This window comes from Telmatherina bonti (genome assembly GCF_933228915.1).
Source record: "Telmatherina bonti genome assembly, chromosome: 10".
In the NCBI taxonomy this organism is placed as follows: Eukaryota; Metazoa; Chordata; class Actinopteri; order Atheriniformes; family Telmatherinidae; genus Telmatherina; species Telmatherina bonti.
In genome coordinates, this window is record NC_136628.1 from 24514933 (window position 1) to 24532785 (window position 17853).

At 36.0% G+C, this 17853-nt stretch overlaps 1 protein-coding gene across 3 annotated transcripts; it reads right to left on the reverse strand.

Moving 5' to 3' along the window:
- Positions 1-539: 539 nt before the first annotated feature.
- On the reverse strand, positions 540-11855 carry LOC306761030 (histone acetyltransferase KAT5-like; the record flags this gene model as incomplete). 3 transcript variants are annotated; one of them, XM_079247108.1, is made up of 16 exons in its annotated part: positions 540-2206; positions 2467-2548; positions 2626-2785; positions 2877-2970; positions 3096-3236; positions 3321-3410; positions 4511-4759; positions 5034-5096; positions 7305-7379; positions 7471-7671; positions 8443-8511; positions 8792-8842; positions 10330-10466; positions 10866-10934; positions 11679-11745; positions 11826-11855. In XM_079247108.1, 16 exons carry the CDS (start codon positions 11853-11855, stop codon positions 2072-2074), a joined length of 1713 nt encoding a protein of 570 aa, XP_079103234.1. In that variant the 3' UTR covers positions 540-2071. The 3 variants fall into 3 exon arrangements, with proteins under 3 accessions (XP_079103234.1, XP_079103233.1, XP_079103235.1); XM_079247107.1 differs by having other exon boundaries at positions 7305-7382; XM_079247109.1 differs by lacking the exon at positions 8443-8511 and having other exon boundaries at positions 7305-7382.
- Between the last annotated feature and the right edge of the window lie 5998 nt (positions 11856-17853).

The following is a 17853-nucleotide window of genomic DNA, read 5'->3' on the forward strand; positions in this document are numbered from 1 at the left end:
TCTTAGCTCACTTCACAGTCCGTCCACACATGCAGCAGGACTTACTTGCTTAGTGGTCCAGTCCAGTTGTCCATCTGCTGATCAAGGTGTTTGTGCTGTGAGAAAGTTTTGACCTGGAGAGTTACCTCTGCGCATATTCAGGAAGCAAAAACAACTTTAATACTGCCCCCTAGTGGCTGCATGGACTTCAGCATCAAAGGCCACGCTTGTTTCAGGACCGACCAGCAAGAACATGCAGTCCTGAACAGCATACCTGTAGAACTCATTTATCTTGTATGCCATTTTTAATTCCTCACCATAACATTATATTCTAGACATTAAGTGCTTCACATGACAAACCTCACATGAAATTAGTTTTAATTAAGGAACAAATACAAAACTAATTTACATCACTTAAAACTTGCTGAAAGTACCTCTCAGGCCTTTGCAGGCAAAATGAACATCAATAAACACAAACACTGCAAGACATTTTTAAACTTTCTTTTTATGAATTCAACAAGCTTTTCATATCAAATGTTCAAATGACACTCAAGTGTGCTTCACGTAAAGATATACTAAATCATTTCAACAGGGCAAATTCACTATCTTTCTGACATGTAAACATAAAACACAAACAGAAGGTAAGATATCACTTTCTGATCTTTCCCGTTGAACATGTGCAGTCTGTTAGATAACAGTGCGAATAAAAAAAACAAAAAAAAAAAACTGTACATTAAATTTACATTCCTCTAACAGTTCAGCATGGCTTCTGTCTTCAGCATGTAGTCACAGGGAACACGTTTAACTCAGGAAAGATGATTAATATCATTGATGATGATGCAATTAACTAAAAAATAAATATCAGAATGATCACCACTCAAGAACATTAATACTTAGCTATTTAAAAATAGGGTGATAAAAATCAGAGCTACATCTGTAAGTCATAATAAACCTGAATGTTTCATGTTGGTACTTTAACAATATTATACATGAAAGTTTTGATGTCTAGATTTGTTTTTTTTGTTTTTAAGGTAAGAATATGAAAGCCACATTTCATTGATAAGGCCATACTAAAAGCCGCCTGAAGAATATGGTAAGAAACTACGAGACCACACTGGTTCTGTTCATTGAGACATTTAAATTCAGGCACTCAAAGAGAATCACATGAAGTTACTGTGTTGACATGAGTTTAAATGGGCAGGTATCTGAATCCCATCCGTAATTGCTCTTTTTCCCAGTTCACACAATGACAATATACATCTCCACATGTAGCAAGTGTAAAAAGTAGTCATGGTCTAGCGACCAGAGATTGCAAACTTCTTAAATTTTTCAACAACTTTTCCCCGGCAAGAAGCATTTGATCCATGTCTTGAAACAAAAGTAGTATAAAACACTTAAATGTTGGAGCGTTGAGGTTATATTGGGTCTCATATTGTTTAATGACAGCTACAGATCCTAGAAAGGTTTGTTAAATATGACTTCCATTGGAGAACCAAAGACAAAACCTCTGGGCGGAGAAATAATTTTTTTAGATTATCTCTATAGTCAAACCTATTTTGTGATATGATAATAATTCTGATGACAACATTCTCACTCAGAAGATGGAAAACATGGAGTAAAAAGGAAAGAAGGGTCAGGAAAGCAATGAGAGAAACACTAATTTTGTCCAAAAGGTTTACAAAATGTGAACTTGCCAACACATGAAACATTTTGTTGCATGAAGTCACCACTGGGTGGCTTCTCTGTTGGCAATCTTATGCATTAATTTACACTATTAAACAGACACATTATGTCACTATTAATGCACTATTTTGGTAATAAACAACATCTTTTACACAGTAGAGGGTGTGTTGTGTATTTGGCGGTGTAACTTTTTACCAGTCCAAGTTTGACAATTTTTTAAATTCACAATACATATTGAGTGTTTTAGATCAAAGCTTATACATCTCTGAGTTCACCATTTCTTTTCTGTAAATGAGCCCTGGGTTCAAACAAAGTTCTCAATGCGACAACTTGATAGAAACCTTGATCTGATTCATCATCTGAAGGACGTCTGGTGTCCAAGAAGAGTAGTCGATAAAGTGAGCAAAGACTACCACTTTCCCCTTTTGCTCCAGTCCTTCGGAGTGAAGTGAAGGCATTTAGGATCTATGCGCAGGTGTCTCTTCTGCATTGCTTTCTCGTGCCCGTCCACAATTTCCTCTGAGAGAGTCAGGATGTACTGACCCTGCATTCAAAGGAGAAGCCAAAGTCAGATATTAAAATTACATTATGCAAGAATGTTTCCTCGGTGATGTGTGTTTTTAAAATAATTTTAATGACAATCCATGGGGGTAAATATTCCTTTTCATTTGACAGAACATTTCTTTAAAGACAATTGTCATTATTGTGAGTTTTCTTTTTTTTATTAAATGGGACCATGACATGTTGAGTGCGGGTTTAATGAAAAGAAAATTATCATTAAATCTTGCTACACTGGTCTCCTACCTTGTAATAGTTTATGAGGTTGAGGTACTGAAGCGTTGAAATAACATCTTCCTTCTTGACACTTGTGATCTCACTTATCTCACTGGTCAAAGAGAAAGAAAAGGTTTTAGATTTCTGTTCTGAATCTGACTCTTCACCAAAAACCTAAGAGTCTCATACTTGATAGTAATCTGTGGTCTTTCTCCATTGTCAGGTTTAAGGTCCATAAGGATTTCTAGGATTGTCTGGGACCAGTAGGAACGATAAGACAAAAGACCGAGATCAGACAGCGGCTTCTCCGGAGTTCCCGTCTTCCCCTCCACTTTGGAGAGTTCATAACCTGATAAACAATTTTCACAAATAAAATAAGCATAAATGCCCCGAACTGCAAATATAAAACACACCATGACTGCTTTCAGAAGTACACTTACTAAACTCGATGAGTAGTTTCCCATAACCTCTCCGCTGGTAGGGAGGCAACGTCAGAATACACGCAACATTATAGTCTTCAGTCGACTCCTTCTCCTTCAAACAGGAAACAGGAAAAAAAAGTTACATTTTGTGGAACCTTATTCGGATGCAAAGCTGTGTCCAAGGAATTATGGGTAAAGGGCACATAAGCACAATACTTATTTGCAGTATTTTTGCACCTTTGAGAAGTAGCCCACTATGTGGAAGCCTTTAGAGTCATACTCTGTCATTACATAGAAAAGGAAGGGATCCGTGTCGTAATACAACGTTTTGTGGTCCAGGAAACACTTTGCAAGTAAACACAAGTTCTGGGAATAATTCTGAAAAAGATACAAACACACACATATTAAATAAACAAAAAAGTCAACTTAGAGGAGGAAAATAAAAATGAGTCAATCACTTACTTTGTTTTTCCTGCCGTCGATCTCAAAAAAGGAGATGGTGCCTTTGCGGTAGATCTCATTGCCTGGTGGATGTCTTAAATTACATTTTGTCTAAAAATGACAAAAGACAATGAGAGCAATCCGAAATATTAGCAAGCTTTTTTGTTTTGTTTTTTTTAAAGATATTTGATATTTTACATTAATCCCGCAACATCTGAACATCCCAATTTAATGTCTTAATGAGAACTTTGATGCTTCTCCAGAACAGCTTCCTGACATCAATTTCACAAAGTCAGCCACAATAAAACCTGAATGTTTTCAATTCAGCACCAGTCGGACTGTTTCAGTCACATTAACGGACAGGTACAAAGTAGCTGAAAAATAATGAGAAGATTCCAACAAAGCCAAGCATTGAATAAATATAAAACACCTTTACACTTAAAATATTACTTCACATTATAAGATGCAGAAACTTAATGTTTATTTTCTTTCTTTAATATATTAAATCCAAACAGGAAATGACTGCGTTTGAGCTCCAACTTCAGTCGGAAACAACTACATTAAATAACTGAGCTAAGCGATAAAACAACCAAAAAGTTGCATCAAAATTATATCTCAGATAAGCGTTTTAAGTCGATTGGGTGACAAAGCAGACAACCTACATACAGTCATGAAATATTACAATGTACAGCAACTTGTGGTTGCCCGTTTCTGCTGTAAGCACAGAGCCTCTATTGTCCACATGCTCCAAACACGTAGGCATCCATTACTACAAGCAAAAACTGTAATGGACTTAAATGCAGTCTGTGGAACTAGTGCAGCAGTCTTGCAGGTCAGTCCCCAAAAAGCAGCTGAATCACCATTTATATGTAAGACAAATCAGAAGCATACTTCAGTGACGTAAAGCTGCCATCTCTGCACCATCCCCACTCAGCACCTGCACTGTAAAACTTTAAGTCTTTTCAAAAAGGTGAAATGTTTAAAAAAAAAAAAAAACCGAAAAAGGAACAATTTAACTCAACCCCTCCACCACCAGTACATTTTAAACAACCCCATGTCAGAAAAGTCACTTCTGCTCATCTGATGTACCGTCCAACCTAGAACAAATGGAACTTCCACTGTTGAAAGAATTAATCTCTTGCCTGACACCAGAGACGTCAGAGATGAAGAGCTCTTAAGAGAGAGACTTTATTAATGAAGGAGAATCTTACCAAATGCCTCTGGAGACACTTGAGGCTTTTGAGGTACTTGAGACAGAATTCACAGAGGTAGAGGATGGGCAACGCGGTGAGTTCCTGTGGGTACGGTGAGAAGTACCAGGGCTTCAGTCGGTGCCGGCCTAACTCTATACACTCGATATTTTTCATCCGGGTGATAATGTCGTCATGGCTACGATCTGACACCAGACTGCCTGTCATACGAGGTGCAGTCGGAATTCCATCGGAACTGTCCTGGGAATCCTGGTGGGAAACAACACAGACATTTCACAAGCTGGACAGCAACTCAGTTCTCAGTAAAAAAAACTGTTGATAGACGTTTGTTCAACATTTAGATTTTGATTCAGATTTTATCAAGTAATAAGTAATCATACATAATCATACATATTTTACAAAGAGCTGAATTTTGGTATGAGATAAAACTGCTCCTCTGGTTTGTTGGACCCACTACAGCACATATGAATCGGGACAGCAACACAAATGCAATCAAGCAGCAATAATAGGAAATTTAACAGACCTCTGGTGGTGGTAGAAAGACACTGGCACTTTGGGGCTTGTTATACTGCAAAACCTTTATAATCTAGCAGAAAGACACATAAACAAGAACTTTTGGAAACGAAACAGGGGAAAATATTCTTTTAACACACAACAGGAAAAATTTAGCGCAGGTTTAAACTATAGCATGATTTTGTCAGATAAGTATCTTCAAGGATGTCCACAAGCTATACTGGCAAAGGTGAGTAGTCATAGAAGTGTCTGAATAATGGCTGAGAAAAAGTGGAAGTACAAAGGCTCAGTTTATGTAGGAATGACAAGTTGTTGTTTTTTTTTGTTTGTTTTTGTTTTTTTTGTTTTTTTAAAGATCTTTCTTTGATTACTCTAAATTGTCCCCTAGAAGTGAGTGTGAATGGTGGTTTGTCTCTGTGTTGGCCCTGTAATGGACTGGCGACCTGTCCAGGATGCTCCCTGCCTCTCTGACTGCTGGGATAGACTCCAGTTTTCCTGCGACTCCTAATTGGACTAAGCTGTTTGGAAAATGAATAATGAATTATCTTTCTTATTTAATTCCACAGAGGTCAGCTACAGCAGGAGCTGCACAAGCGAGAGCCCAAATGGAATAAGAAGAATCCAGGTCCATTGCAAAGATCGGCTACTCTTTAGACAGCATTTTGTTTTTTAAATTTTTTAACCGGCTTTTCAGTGTAAAACCAATAAATATAATCAAATGAGGTTAAGTCACAATCAGCTGTTAGGGTAGGTTAAGCCAGCAATCTCTGAATTATCTTTAAGTTTATTTTGTGAAGGATCATAAAAGATTTTGATGGTCAAATTAGAAATTTTTTAAAGTAAGACTTTTGTTTTGTTTAATGCATTTATTGAAGTTAGTATTTAACATTCTTGCAATTAACCAAAGATATAGAAAATATCCAAAGAACTAAGTAGATGTTTTATAAATAAAACAGATGACAGAAAAAAACTAACCCTTGGCAGCAGTAACAGCTCACTATTTTTTCTTTAAATTAAATGAATAATTTGATAAACATAACTGCAAGCTACTACAACAATATATACCAGACACAACCAGAAGACTTTGATTAACCAGATAGAACCCAGTATCATTTCCTACATAAAAAACACCAAATCTAAGACCAACAAATACAAGATGGATTAGAAATTTGGGATACACTTATTATGGATTTTATATCCAATATTTTAAAATTCAAATGGCCGATAATCAATACCAATATTCCTGATATTACGTGGAAGTATTCTGTGCAGAGATGGATCAATGCTTTATTTTACATGATACTGAACCTAGTAGGAAAAAACTAAATCAAGAAGTGTCAGCCTGGTGAAGATTTCCATAACTCTTGTGATTCTAGTGTTAAAAAAAATCTTCACACCAGGGGTGCTACGATACAGATAGCCCACGGTACGATTGCCTTTTTTGTCTACAGTTTTGTTCTGTATCTTGTGTATGAAGAGAACTGTCATTCCAAAATTCCAGGCTCATTTTTTTGTCAGCAAATTTCACAGCAGGTACAATGTACATCACTGTATAAAATATATCAACACTCTGTGATAAAAAAAAAAAAAAAAAGCACTAAATAATGTAACACTTTCTTATTGTACTATCACTTTTAATAGTATAAAATATCTTCTTATCTGAAGAGGCCCGGTAGGTCTGATAGACATTTGCCCGATAGATGTGCTGTGTCGCTGCTACTGTGTGTTCAGGTCAGTCAACTCATATTCAGGAAGCATTTTATCTGGGTGCTAACGCTGCAAATGTCTCGACATATTTCTACTTTTTTTTCCAACATGATGACAATCCTGCAGATTCATTACAAAACAGCACTTGTTATTTTATCATCTAATTATATCAGTGACAAAGTCATCTTCCGATACTTAATTTTAAAGCCAATATTGTTGGATACAGACATTGTGCTGATAAGGTTGTGCATCTCTTTTAGAAATACTGGCTAAAAAATAGCTGATGAAACAAAACCAGTTAGTTAGAAAACATGAAAAATAAAGATGACACACTTTTCTCATTAAAAAGGTGACTGAAATACAACATAAATGGTGGCAATATTTTTTCTTTTATCAATTTAATTATTATGCTTGTTTAGTCATTTTCTAACACCCATTTACCGAACTTTGTCAATAGTGCCATGACTGAAACACTAAAATATTTGTTTAGAGTCACCAAAACTCACATTTCAAAACACAATTAAAATCATGGAAAACAAGACAGCTCTCAAGGAGAAAAATATGAGTCACATACCTCTTCAGGTCCCCCACAGTTAGCTTTTCTCTTCCTCCCAGGCTGAGAAGGGATGAGTCGTCGGGCCGTGCCATTCTGCTATTACAAAGATACATAAAGCATTTCATTTCCAAAAAATTAAAGACTTCAACACTAACATGCACAAATCCAAGGTGATTATCTTTACTGTTGTGAGAGATGGAAGCTGGTCATGGTCTTCTCTGGCCTTAAAGGGGGTGGGCTCTCTGACAGCAGGAAAAACTGCTGCCTGAGAGGCTTCGGCTGTACTTGGAAGGGAAGGAACAGGGGGTGCAGGGGGCACCTGAGTTGCCAAGGGAACGGACTCTACTTTCCTCTTCTGCGACAGACATGCATCGTTAGACTTCAGCTTTAAATGAAAGTAAACAAATAGATTACTTGACAGATTCAGAAATGATGTTTCCAGTAACATTTTGCTTCAATCCCCACCCGATCAAAGGCATCCATTCAGGTTTTCACAGTAAACACTAACACATGTTTAAAAGCTGGGTACTCCAAGTTTTACTTCATCTTTATAGCAAAGTGCTTTAGCAGCAGTCTGTGTACTGGCAGAGATAAAACGGGCCCGATTAAAAGCCACAGCAGATCAAATGAAATTTAGACATTTTCATGTTCGCACAAATTTCTGGTAATCTCTTAATTTAACCTGATGCAAATTATTCCCATTTAAACCTGGTATTAAGGTGTATTGTACAAAGTTGAGCTGTTCTGTGCCGGTCTTACTGTAACTAGCGGCTACTTCAACTGTTTATCAGTTGACCGCTAAACCCTGTGTTTTTTTCAGTATATATATTTTTTGACAAGTTGCAGATGATAAGACCTCAAGTACAACCATGTAATAAACTGTATGCAAACCAACTAGAATTTTTTTAAGCTAAAATGTGGCTTTACAAGGTCCATGTAGATACTTAATATGAAGCTTTTTTTTTTTTTTTTATCATGTCACAAATAGCTTTGATCTACATGAATGAATGTACATCTAGCTGAATCTTTATCTTGTTGTCTAAATTTCCTTGCACTTCAAACACAAGATTACAGCTATGTAATCAGACAAACACACCTTAACACCAGGTTTAAAAAGGTCTCAATGATCTCTAGAATGGGCAAATTTAACTTGTACCGGTGTGGGCAGGGTTTTGCCTCTGGATGGAGCTGTGGCAGATTGTAGGTTGAGATCTAGACTCTTCCTCTGAATTGAACATAAAGGAAGAGAAGGAGGGATTAACTGACATTCATGTTAATCCACAAATTGTGACTCAGATTTTATGATCAGTCTCAAACAATGCCTTGATGATATTGGATAAGATACTGCACGGAAAAATAAGGTATTTGTATCATTATCAAGTCATTAATACAAATTTATTTTAGAGTCAAATATGTTTCTTAAATTGAAAACAAGAGTATAAAAACACTAAAGCAATGAGACATTGCTATCAACATCAACTTATTTGGATTTTGCATGAAATTACCTGTTTCTTCTGTAAAGAGGCATCAGTATTTGAATCTCCCTTCTCATTCACCTTACAGGAGAAAAGAAAAAAATGTTAATATCAGCCTTTAGTTGATATTATGCAAATAATTATGTATGAAATGTACAGAACTATAATAACACAGTTTTCCTGTATTCACCGATGACTGTTTCATTTTCACATTTGTTAAAATTGTGCTTCTTTGTAAAAACCAGTTTCATTATTATGTCTGTTTAGTTAGTGGTGTAAATATGTGTGTATACAAATGAAAATGAAACAACCATTCTAATAGCTAAAGAAATTAGCTTTGTGTAAATGCATTTAAGTTTACAATTATTGATATTTAGGGGAAAGAAAAATATGTGAGAATTACACATATACACAACCTTATAAATGTTGTCTGAAAAGATCTTTCACATTTGCATCTGCATCCACACAGTTTCAATGAAACTATAGTTTTACATATATAGTACTTAGCATACTTAGTACTATACTTAGTACTTTACATCAATAACATTTTTTTGGCTGGGCAGTGACTTGTAGGACAAACATCTTTAAATACTTTGCAGAACTTATTTACAAGAGTCAAAGTACTGCTTTCTGATGATGTAAGGAACCTCAGAGTTGGGTTTTAGAAAGCAAAAGTCTTAGGACAATACACATATTTAAACAAAATGACAATGCACTCCAGAAACATGACTTGGTAGTCTGTCGAATATTTACTATTACAGTACTGACAGCAATATTGAATACAAAGTATTTGCATTCTGCGATTCGGCAAAGCACAGAGTTGCACGAGAAAAGCTGACAATACACAAAATACAAAGCTTGTGTTTGCAAAGCCTTCAAGGGACGTCTCTGCAACAGCGTGTTTGTTCACAAACTCAATAATTTTGATGCAAGGTGCTTCTTTGAAAAAAAAAATGAACAAAGCTGCTAAGCTGGCACCTGTGAGAAATTGTAAGCATGTTTGCAGCTCACAAATACAAAGGACGAGTGGATGCCAAGTGAGAGAGAAAAGATAGCAACACAAAAATGGACAGTATTATTTAATATTTCATTTGAAAAATATACAGCATATTAATCAAAAAGTTAATTTACTGCCCATCCTAAAAAAAATATAAATCATTGTTCAAGCAGCAGCAAAACCAACAGAATCAGACCGTATTTGTCACTTTTGAGTTAATTATTTAACATTACCCTACACAAGCGTTGCATTGACGATATCTGAATTGGCAAGTACTTTTATGAGAAATAAATAACTGAATGACACATTCAGCTGAAACTTCAATTAGTCTTTTGTGCCACAGTCTGACTCCAAATCCTCTATGATAGACTAAGAGAAGCAGCATCTTTTACAGTCTGAGTTCTGCAATGCAATCTTGTTAAGTTTTTAGTTTAGGGGCCAATAAACCAGTTCTTAACCTTAAAGTGGGTGTGATTTTCCAGCAGACATTCATGAATGATACTTATCTTGAGTGTACTGTTGTCATGTGTAACATTTAAGCTAAAATTTCTGTGTTCAAGCATTCACTTACCACATCTCTCTCTGGTGAACTAGGACGGGAGCCTGGAAGACCATTCTTGGTTGGTGTTTTAGCTTCTTTCTTTGGAAATTGAAGCTTTTTCATATCCAGCCGATCTGCTGTGACCCACTCATCCAGACGCTTGTTGACTTTTGACACAAGCAAACAAACAAGATATACACAAATTCTTCATATTCATGATTATAAACATAAGAGAACACAGGTGTAATTTTTGTTTCCCAATTTCTATCAAGGGACAATAAAACACCAAAATCTTTTCTTTTTTTTAAAAAAAAAAATACATATTATAAAGTAAATTGTATATTTCCACTTAAACTTTACTCAAAATAAAGAGCTCATGTATCATTGAAGTGAACATTTACATAGAAATATTTCTCATTAGATGTGGCTTATAAATTAAATGGAAATGAATGGCTGAAGAATCAATTCTGAATCAAAATATTCAATCATTTAAGCCTCCAAGCACCAGTGGTGACAAATGAAATATCAATGACAAAAAGATAGATAATAAATATACATATACTCACAGTCAATGTAGTGAACATAATACAGCTTTCTCCCAGAGACTTCTTTCACACTTAAAATCTCAGCCAATGCTGTAAAGGAGAGATAACGAATATAAACAAAAACAATTATAAGGGAGACAGAAGTCCATAACTAATTGAAAACTAAAACATTACTAGTAAATAAAACTGGTCTAAGGCACATCGTCTTCACCTGCATCCAGGATAAAGTCTTTATATGATGCTAATGCACAATAACTGTGATTTTACAATTTATTGTTTTACATAATTGCAAGTATTTGTTGAGAAACATGACAGAGGGGGCTAGCAAATAGCTAGGGATTAAATTCATATATTTAAAAATGAAACAAAAACATCCAGAACTTTGAAAAAGAAACATCGATTTTGAGATGTAAGAAAACAACAGACAGAATTAGCCTTAGAAATACTACAAGACTAATGTTTAAAGACAGACTCACTGTCATATCCCACGTCTTTAGTTAATTCAAGTGTTGTGAAAGAAAGGTTTGCTCAGGTAATAAGTTATTTAGGTTGAATCATTTTGTCCATAAGCATCAGTCTTACGTTCACCGGTCTAACTTTGTAATGTAATAATTACATTTACAATCAAATGTCACGAAATGTTGATAAAGTAGTGCTTGAATGAATGAAAGTGTCTTTAAGTAGCTTTTCAAATGTAACTTTCTAATATATCTTAACGAAACACAAAACGTGTAAATGTATTGAGCGGTGTTGAACCGGAGGCCGTGGTGTGTATTAACAACACCAGCTGCTTAGCATTAGCTTAACACTACAAAACAAACGGACATTACTTACGCCATTCGTCTTCGTGTTCTTGGTTTTTACGAAGAACGGGAAGGCGACAGCCCTCCACAATCTCCACCTGTACATGATAATATGTTATTTTACTACCAAAGACCAGTTTATGTCTTCAAAATAACATTTTAGCTTTCGAGGACCTACCGAAGATGAGTTGTCCGCCATTTTCGTCATCTGTTTGAGTAGGAGCAGGGAGTTGTGGGAAAATGCCGGTCTACGCCAAAGATGAAATACACACCAAAACTAGCGTCTGTCACCAAGCAGAAGTTGTTAAACCAACCCGGAAGAAAATCTGTCTCAATTTTTAATTAAGCCTTTACGAGGTTATCCTCCTGTTGACTCAGAAAATATTCTCATCCATCTTAATTTTGTCCACTGAAAAAAAAACAAAAAAAAAACAACAAGAACAACAAAAAACCTCCAAGGTTAATGCTATGAGGTAAATGTATACCATATACACAGGGAGGCAATTTCTTATGTTTGGTCTCCTTATTATCCCAAAGCCACTGTTTTCAGAATTATCACCATATCCTGTGAAAGTAATGTCTTATCATAAAATGAACTATTGTTAACCCTGTTTGTGATCCAGTTAGGGACTATGAGGCAGATCAGTGCCTACAACATTTTCATCCATTGACTGTTATTTATTTATTTTTTTACTTATGTGCTTACTTAATTGCTTACTTGTTTGCCAGAGACATTGCATCAGTTAGCCAAGAGCTACTTTGCATTTGCAGTCCCTGGGCAGGTAAACAAACAACAATAAATATAGGATAGAAAAACAGGACATTACTTTAAACAGCTAATAATACATTTAAAACAAAACACAGCTACAGATAAGACAATACTTGCTGTAAATACAGCATACTGTATTGTCTAAATAACACAGGGGTAAAACATATAAACTGTATAAGGGATTAATTGTGAATATAAAAAATATTAAAGGGCCTACTCTGGTTTGAATAGCAGTATCTTCAAAAAGATCAAGCCTAAGTTTAGAGTCAAACAAGGAAAATAAGTGACTTTAAAGGCATTCAGTTATTGTTACAGTGTTGTGTGGATCTTGGCAAGAGTTTAAGTGATTTTTTTTTTTTTAAATGTATACAATGCAACACTGCCAGACCCTGTGAAATCAATGAGAGGGGAGTTGCAATTCCCACAGAATATTATGATTTTTCAGGGATTGTTCTCTTAAACCTGTGGGGGTCACACCTGCTCAGGACTAAGTTGTTATGCAATATGACGAGTGAGGAAGTAAAAATTGAGTGGCAGATGTGGACATATGATGTCTGATGTTTCTAAAGTCATTTGGACGTACCCTTGTTGTTATTGTGTTTTATTATATTTTTTTTTTAAAAGATAAATCACTGTCCATAATGATGCCTAAGTTTTTTAAGTATTTTACGGTTTTCATAACTCCCCATCAAACAAATGTATATCTCATATGTTTTAGTAGGTTTTTTTTTCTTTGCCTTAAATATGTACACTGTTTTATTTAGGGTTGGTGGTGAACTAAGCAATAGTTTATCTTATTTTTGATGTTGTTTTTCTCTCATCTCAGAAACATGTGTCAAGAGTTTCTTCAATTGTTTTCAACCTTCACTAGCTGCTAGCTTGTTGCCTAGGAATAGTGTTGCTGATTTTCCTTCAATATCAGGAGTCATTCAGATCTAGGCCAATGCCTTGAAACTGAGACTGAAGCTGCCTATGTCCAAGATTTCACACGTAACATTTTATGAGTCAATTTGTACAAGGAATTTTTATTTTTATTTATTTTTTTTTTTACAAAAGCTACATCATCTGAACTTTAAAATGGTGAATACTGAGAAAACAGGGGCCTTTAATTACATTAGATAAGCCTTTATTAGTTCCACAGTGGGGAAATTCCAGTGTTGCGACGCATAGTTAAAAAACAGCAAGAGAATAGAAACATGCAATATACAAGATCATGTACATTAAGTGTGTGCAGCATATAACAGTAAAAAATAAGTCTGGGTAAAGTGACTTCAGTATATTCTAGTGTTATGTGCAGTAGTATGACTATGACTATGTACAGGGTAGTATCAGACAGATAATTATCAGTCAATTGAGTATTACCAGGTATCTCAGGATTGCATATAGATACGGTTGGATGATACGTTTTTAATATCAACAGTGTTCATTGTATAGTCTGGCAGCAGCAGGAAGAAAATACCTGCGAAACTTCTCCTTCACACAGCGAGTGTGGATCAGTTTATCACAAGGCTGCTCTCCAGAGCAGACAGTGTGTCCTGAAGGGGGTGAGACTCATGGTCCAGCATGGACCTGAGCTTAGCCAGGACCCTCCTGTCCCCCACCTCCTGCACTAAGTACAGAGGACAACCCAGGATGGAGCTGAACTTCTTGATGACCTTGTCCAGCTTCTTCCTGTCCCTCTCTGTGATGCTGCTCCAGCAGACCACACTGTACTGGATGGCTGAGGCCACCACAGAGTCACAGAAAGTCCTCAGTAGAGGTCCTCTTCCTCCAAAGGACTTGAGTCCTCCTCAGGAGGTAGAGTCTGTTCTGGCCCCTCCTGTACAGCACATCTGTGTTGTGTGTCCGGTCCACTTTTTTGTTCAGATGAACACCCAGGTATTTGTAGGTGAATGACACCTTTACAGCTGTTATCACTCTCCACGGCTGTAGTATGACCCTTTGTCCATCCAGAAGACTATTCTGTGCTTTAGGAAATATAGTGAATTAGTTACTGTAGTCTTCTTGCACCTTTTGTTATTACCATAAAGATACCATGATTTACTGTGAAAGATTATAGGTCAAATGAAATGAGTCCCTTCATCATCATGCAAAGGTAGTGAAATTGGGTTTTACATATTGATATTCCTGCCAAAAGAGCCTCAGAATACATTTAGCTAAAAAAAAAAAAACTTTAAAAAAAGACTCATAAAAGGGGATTTAGGTAAAATATGTCCTCCACTTGAACTGACAAACCAAAGCAGCAACCTGTCTCTTGAGGCAGGCTTGAGTGAAAAGTATACAGTATTTTCCTTTTAAATTGCCTTTCTTCTGTCACCTGCTCTCATCTTTTAGCAGAACAGCCAATGTGCATAATGACTAAGCTGCTTTTCCATGCTGAATTAGCCCATTATGTACCTTTGTGGAAGCACTTCAGTCCCTCTCATCGTGCTGCAATGTGTCTGCCAGCAATTAGAGCTCACAGTCACCAAGACAATGGAGCTGTTGGGCTGTTAAATGTGTGATCAAGTATGCAAATCATTTTCTGGCTCTTTATACACCCAGCTTCCTATTATAAACCCCTTCAACACTTAATTTTTTCGCCACAATAACACTGCCTACGTTTGAAAACTATATTTAACGGAACTTTCTTTCAAGAGTTTCCAAAATAAAATCAAACAATTTTTTAGCAACCTCTCATTAAAATAAATCATCAAGTGTATCTAAAAATGTGGAACACAAAGACTGAGCAAATGGTTATATTAATAATTCCACACAACCCTCGTCTTGTCAAGCATGTAACAATCAAAGACTTCATGGTTATAAATGTTAAATAACAGTTATCATTGATTGAATACATTATATCAGTGAGTGAGGGCAAAGGTTATAAATGATCTTTATTATAATCCTTGGAACAGAGTTCAATATACATAACTTGCATTTTAAATCCATTTTTAAAAGATGAAAAACCATAAATTACACTGTAAATGATAAATTCCACTAAACAAAAAGGAGCGATGTATGTGAAATAACCCTCAATCCATCAATATTTTAGAAGCTTTCTGTTGGGATAGCCTGCATATCATTATTTACCATGCATAATAGAGTGCACATAAGTCTGTTGGTTTATTAGGAAACCCAAAATAAACAGAAAATATGATATACATGAGAAATCTGTTAAAGAGACTGTAGAAACAGTTTGCGCTCAGCTGCATCACATCCGAAACCCCTATATGATGCGTACATGTGATTGTATTAAATTAAATGATTTAGTGGTTTCACTGGAGTTAAACTACATCGATCAAGCACCTTATTTTTCTCATGAAAACATTGGGAAATTGAGTTATTGAAAAGCAGAGAAGCGCACCTTATTATATGTCACATTTTGGGGTGGAAAAGGGGAGGTTTTGTTATTTTCTTTGGTACCAAAGGCCAAGACTATTCCAGACTTTTTAACGACATCTGCTAATCATCAGTATTTTGTATTTTCACCCAGTCAATGACATAGCCCACAGGTCTTCTGCAAAACTTGCTAAAATCACGAAAAGTTCAATCACCTTTATTTTCCTTTGTTGCCATGAAAACAGTCAAAATGGAAAAGATTTTCTTGCAGCAATTTCAGAACCAATAATCTCAACAAGCTCTGGCCTAAAAGTGTCTTCGTCTGTCCAGGATCCTCAGATCAACCACCATCCATGTAGAGTGTATTTGATCACTTATTACTATAAAACTATTCCAGAAAACTTACTACAAATGACTGAACAGAAGGAATAAAAATAAAAACAACATGAAAATTATGATTTAGTGTCACAGTTCTCTTTTCATAAAGTGTAATTGCCTTTGGATGGTTATTGCACATAATAAAACTAACAGGAAGAGAGGAATTATAAAGTGACTGAAGCAACGGCAGAGGGGGGTATTGCACTACAAACACCACATTGTTGACTATTGCTGTTATGACAGAAACAAACCCGCTGCAGTAGCTCTCTCTCTGTGCTGAACACAGAGGAAGATCAGTGATTACAGATCTCCCCTTTAATTCAGCTGCTCTCTAAAGAGGCTGCCAATCAGCTACATATTGATGCATTTGGTTAACTGTTTTACATCCTCACCTACTTCCGTCTGGCACAATTCACATATTCATATGTTGTCTTCCCACTCCTGATCCCTACTCACTTTCTTTTTTTTATCCGCATCTCCTTTTTTTCTTTTTTCTTTTTTTTTTCGTCCAGTGACGCACATTTGATTCCAGACATTCTAAAAATGTTCTCTGGAAAAACAAAGGATTTGCATCTCCTCGACAGAGTAGGATGCATACATTTGGACGAGGAAATTAAATCTCATTGCCATCCTTTGAACTTTTACAGTGTGGAAACATCATTCTTATATTATTCATGCAACATTCTGTTGCTGTTTTGCCATCATATTTTCAAGCAGCGTTCGTCTCAAATATATAAAAATAAATTAAATACAAATAAATAAAAAAAAAGAAAGGAGAAGCACAAATTGAAAAGTGCAAATGTACATTTGTAACAGCATGACATATTCACTGTACAATCATTGATTATATACTCACATTATGTTATGCACTATAATAAGGATTACTAAGTAGCATAGTTCGAGTAAGAAATATTTCATAGCAAGTCTATTGGAAAATATTTGCATTGCCTTGTGACTAGGAGAGGTTTTTCTAAACATTACCAAGGTGTGTATGTGTGTGAGTGTGTTGGATTGTGTGAGTGTAATGTCTGTGAGTGTGTATTTGTGTGTCCATGAGTGCGACAGAACCAGCATACTGTAGGTATGTAGACATAAGGTGTGCAAATAATAGAGCAGAGGAAACTTAAATTATTCTAGTTCAGAGGCACCAAAACCGTCCAGCCAACATTTCAAGTATCTAGCATTGTTTTGGACAACACACATCTGTCAGACATAAGCAAAGCAGAGAAGAAGAGGAGGAACAAACAGGGGTATGTCCTTCTGCTGTTCAGGGAGGAGGCTGCTAAAGAGTCATACAACAAGTGGAAACAAGCATTTCAAAGGATAGTAGTGTGAAAAGAGCGACACTGATTGGACAAACATCTCTTTTTTTGTCCATGTATAAGCTATTGCACTTCATTTAAAACACCTTTCTCTCCGCAAATAAAACAGTCCAGTTTGCTTGCTTTTCACATTTTGCGTCCAAGATTGTGACAGAAATAAACATGACACAATAAGGAACAAGTATGGACTGGTTGCAGGGTGAATCATAAGACACGCTGCTTAACATTTTTACAAGTACTTCATCCATGTTGTTACGTTCTACCACTGTCAGTGGTAAGGCAGAAGGTCTGGGAAGATGACCCACTCCAGAAAGAGAGGAAAGTTATCCATTGGCAGTCGGTTTGTTTAGGTCGTGTTCCATAAATTTAAGTCAGCATGATGAGCATCGTGGTACAGATACCTGATAAGATCACCC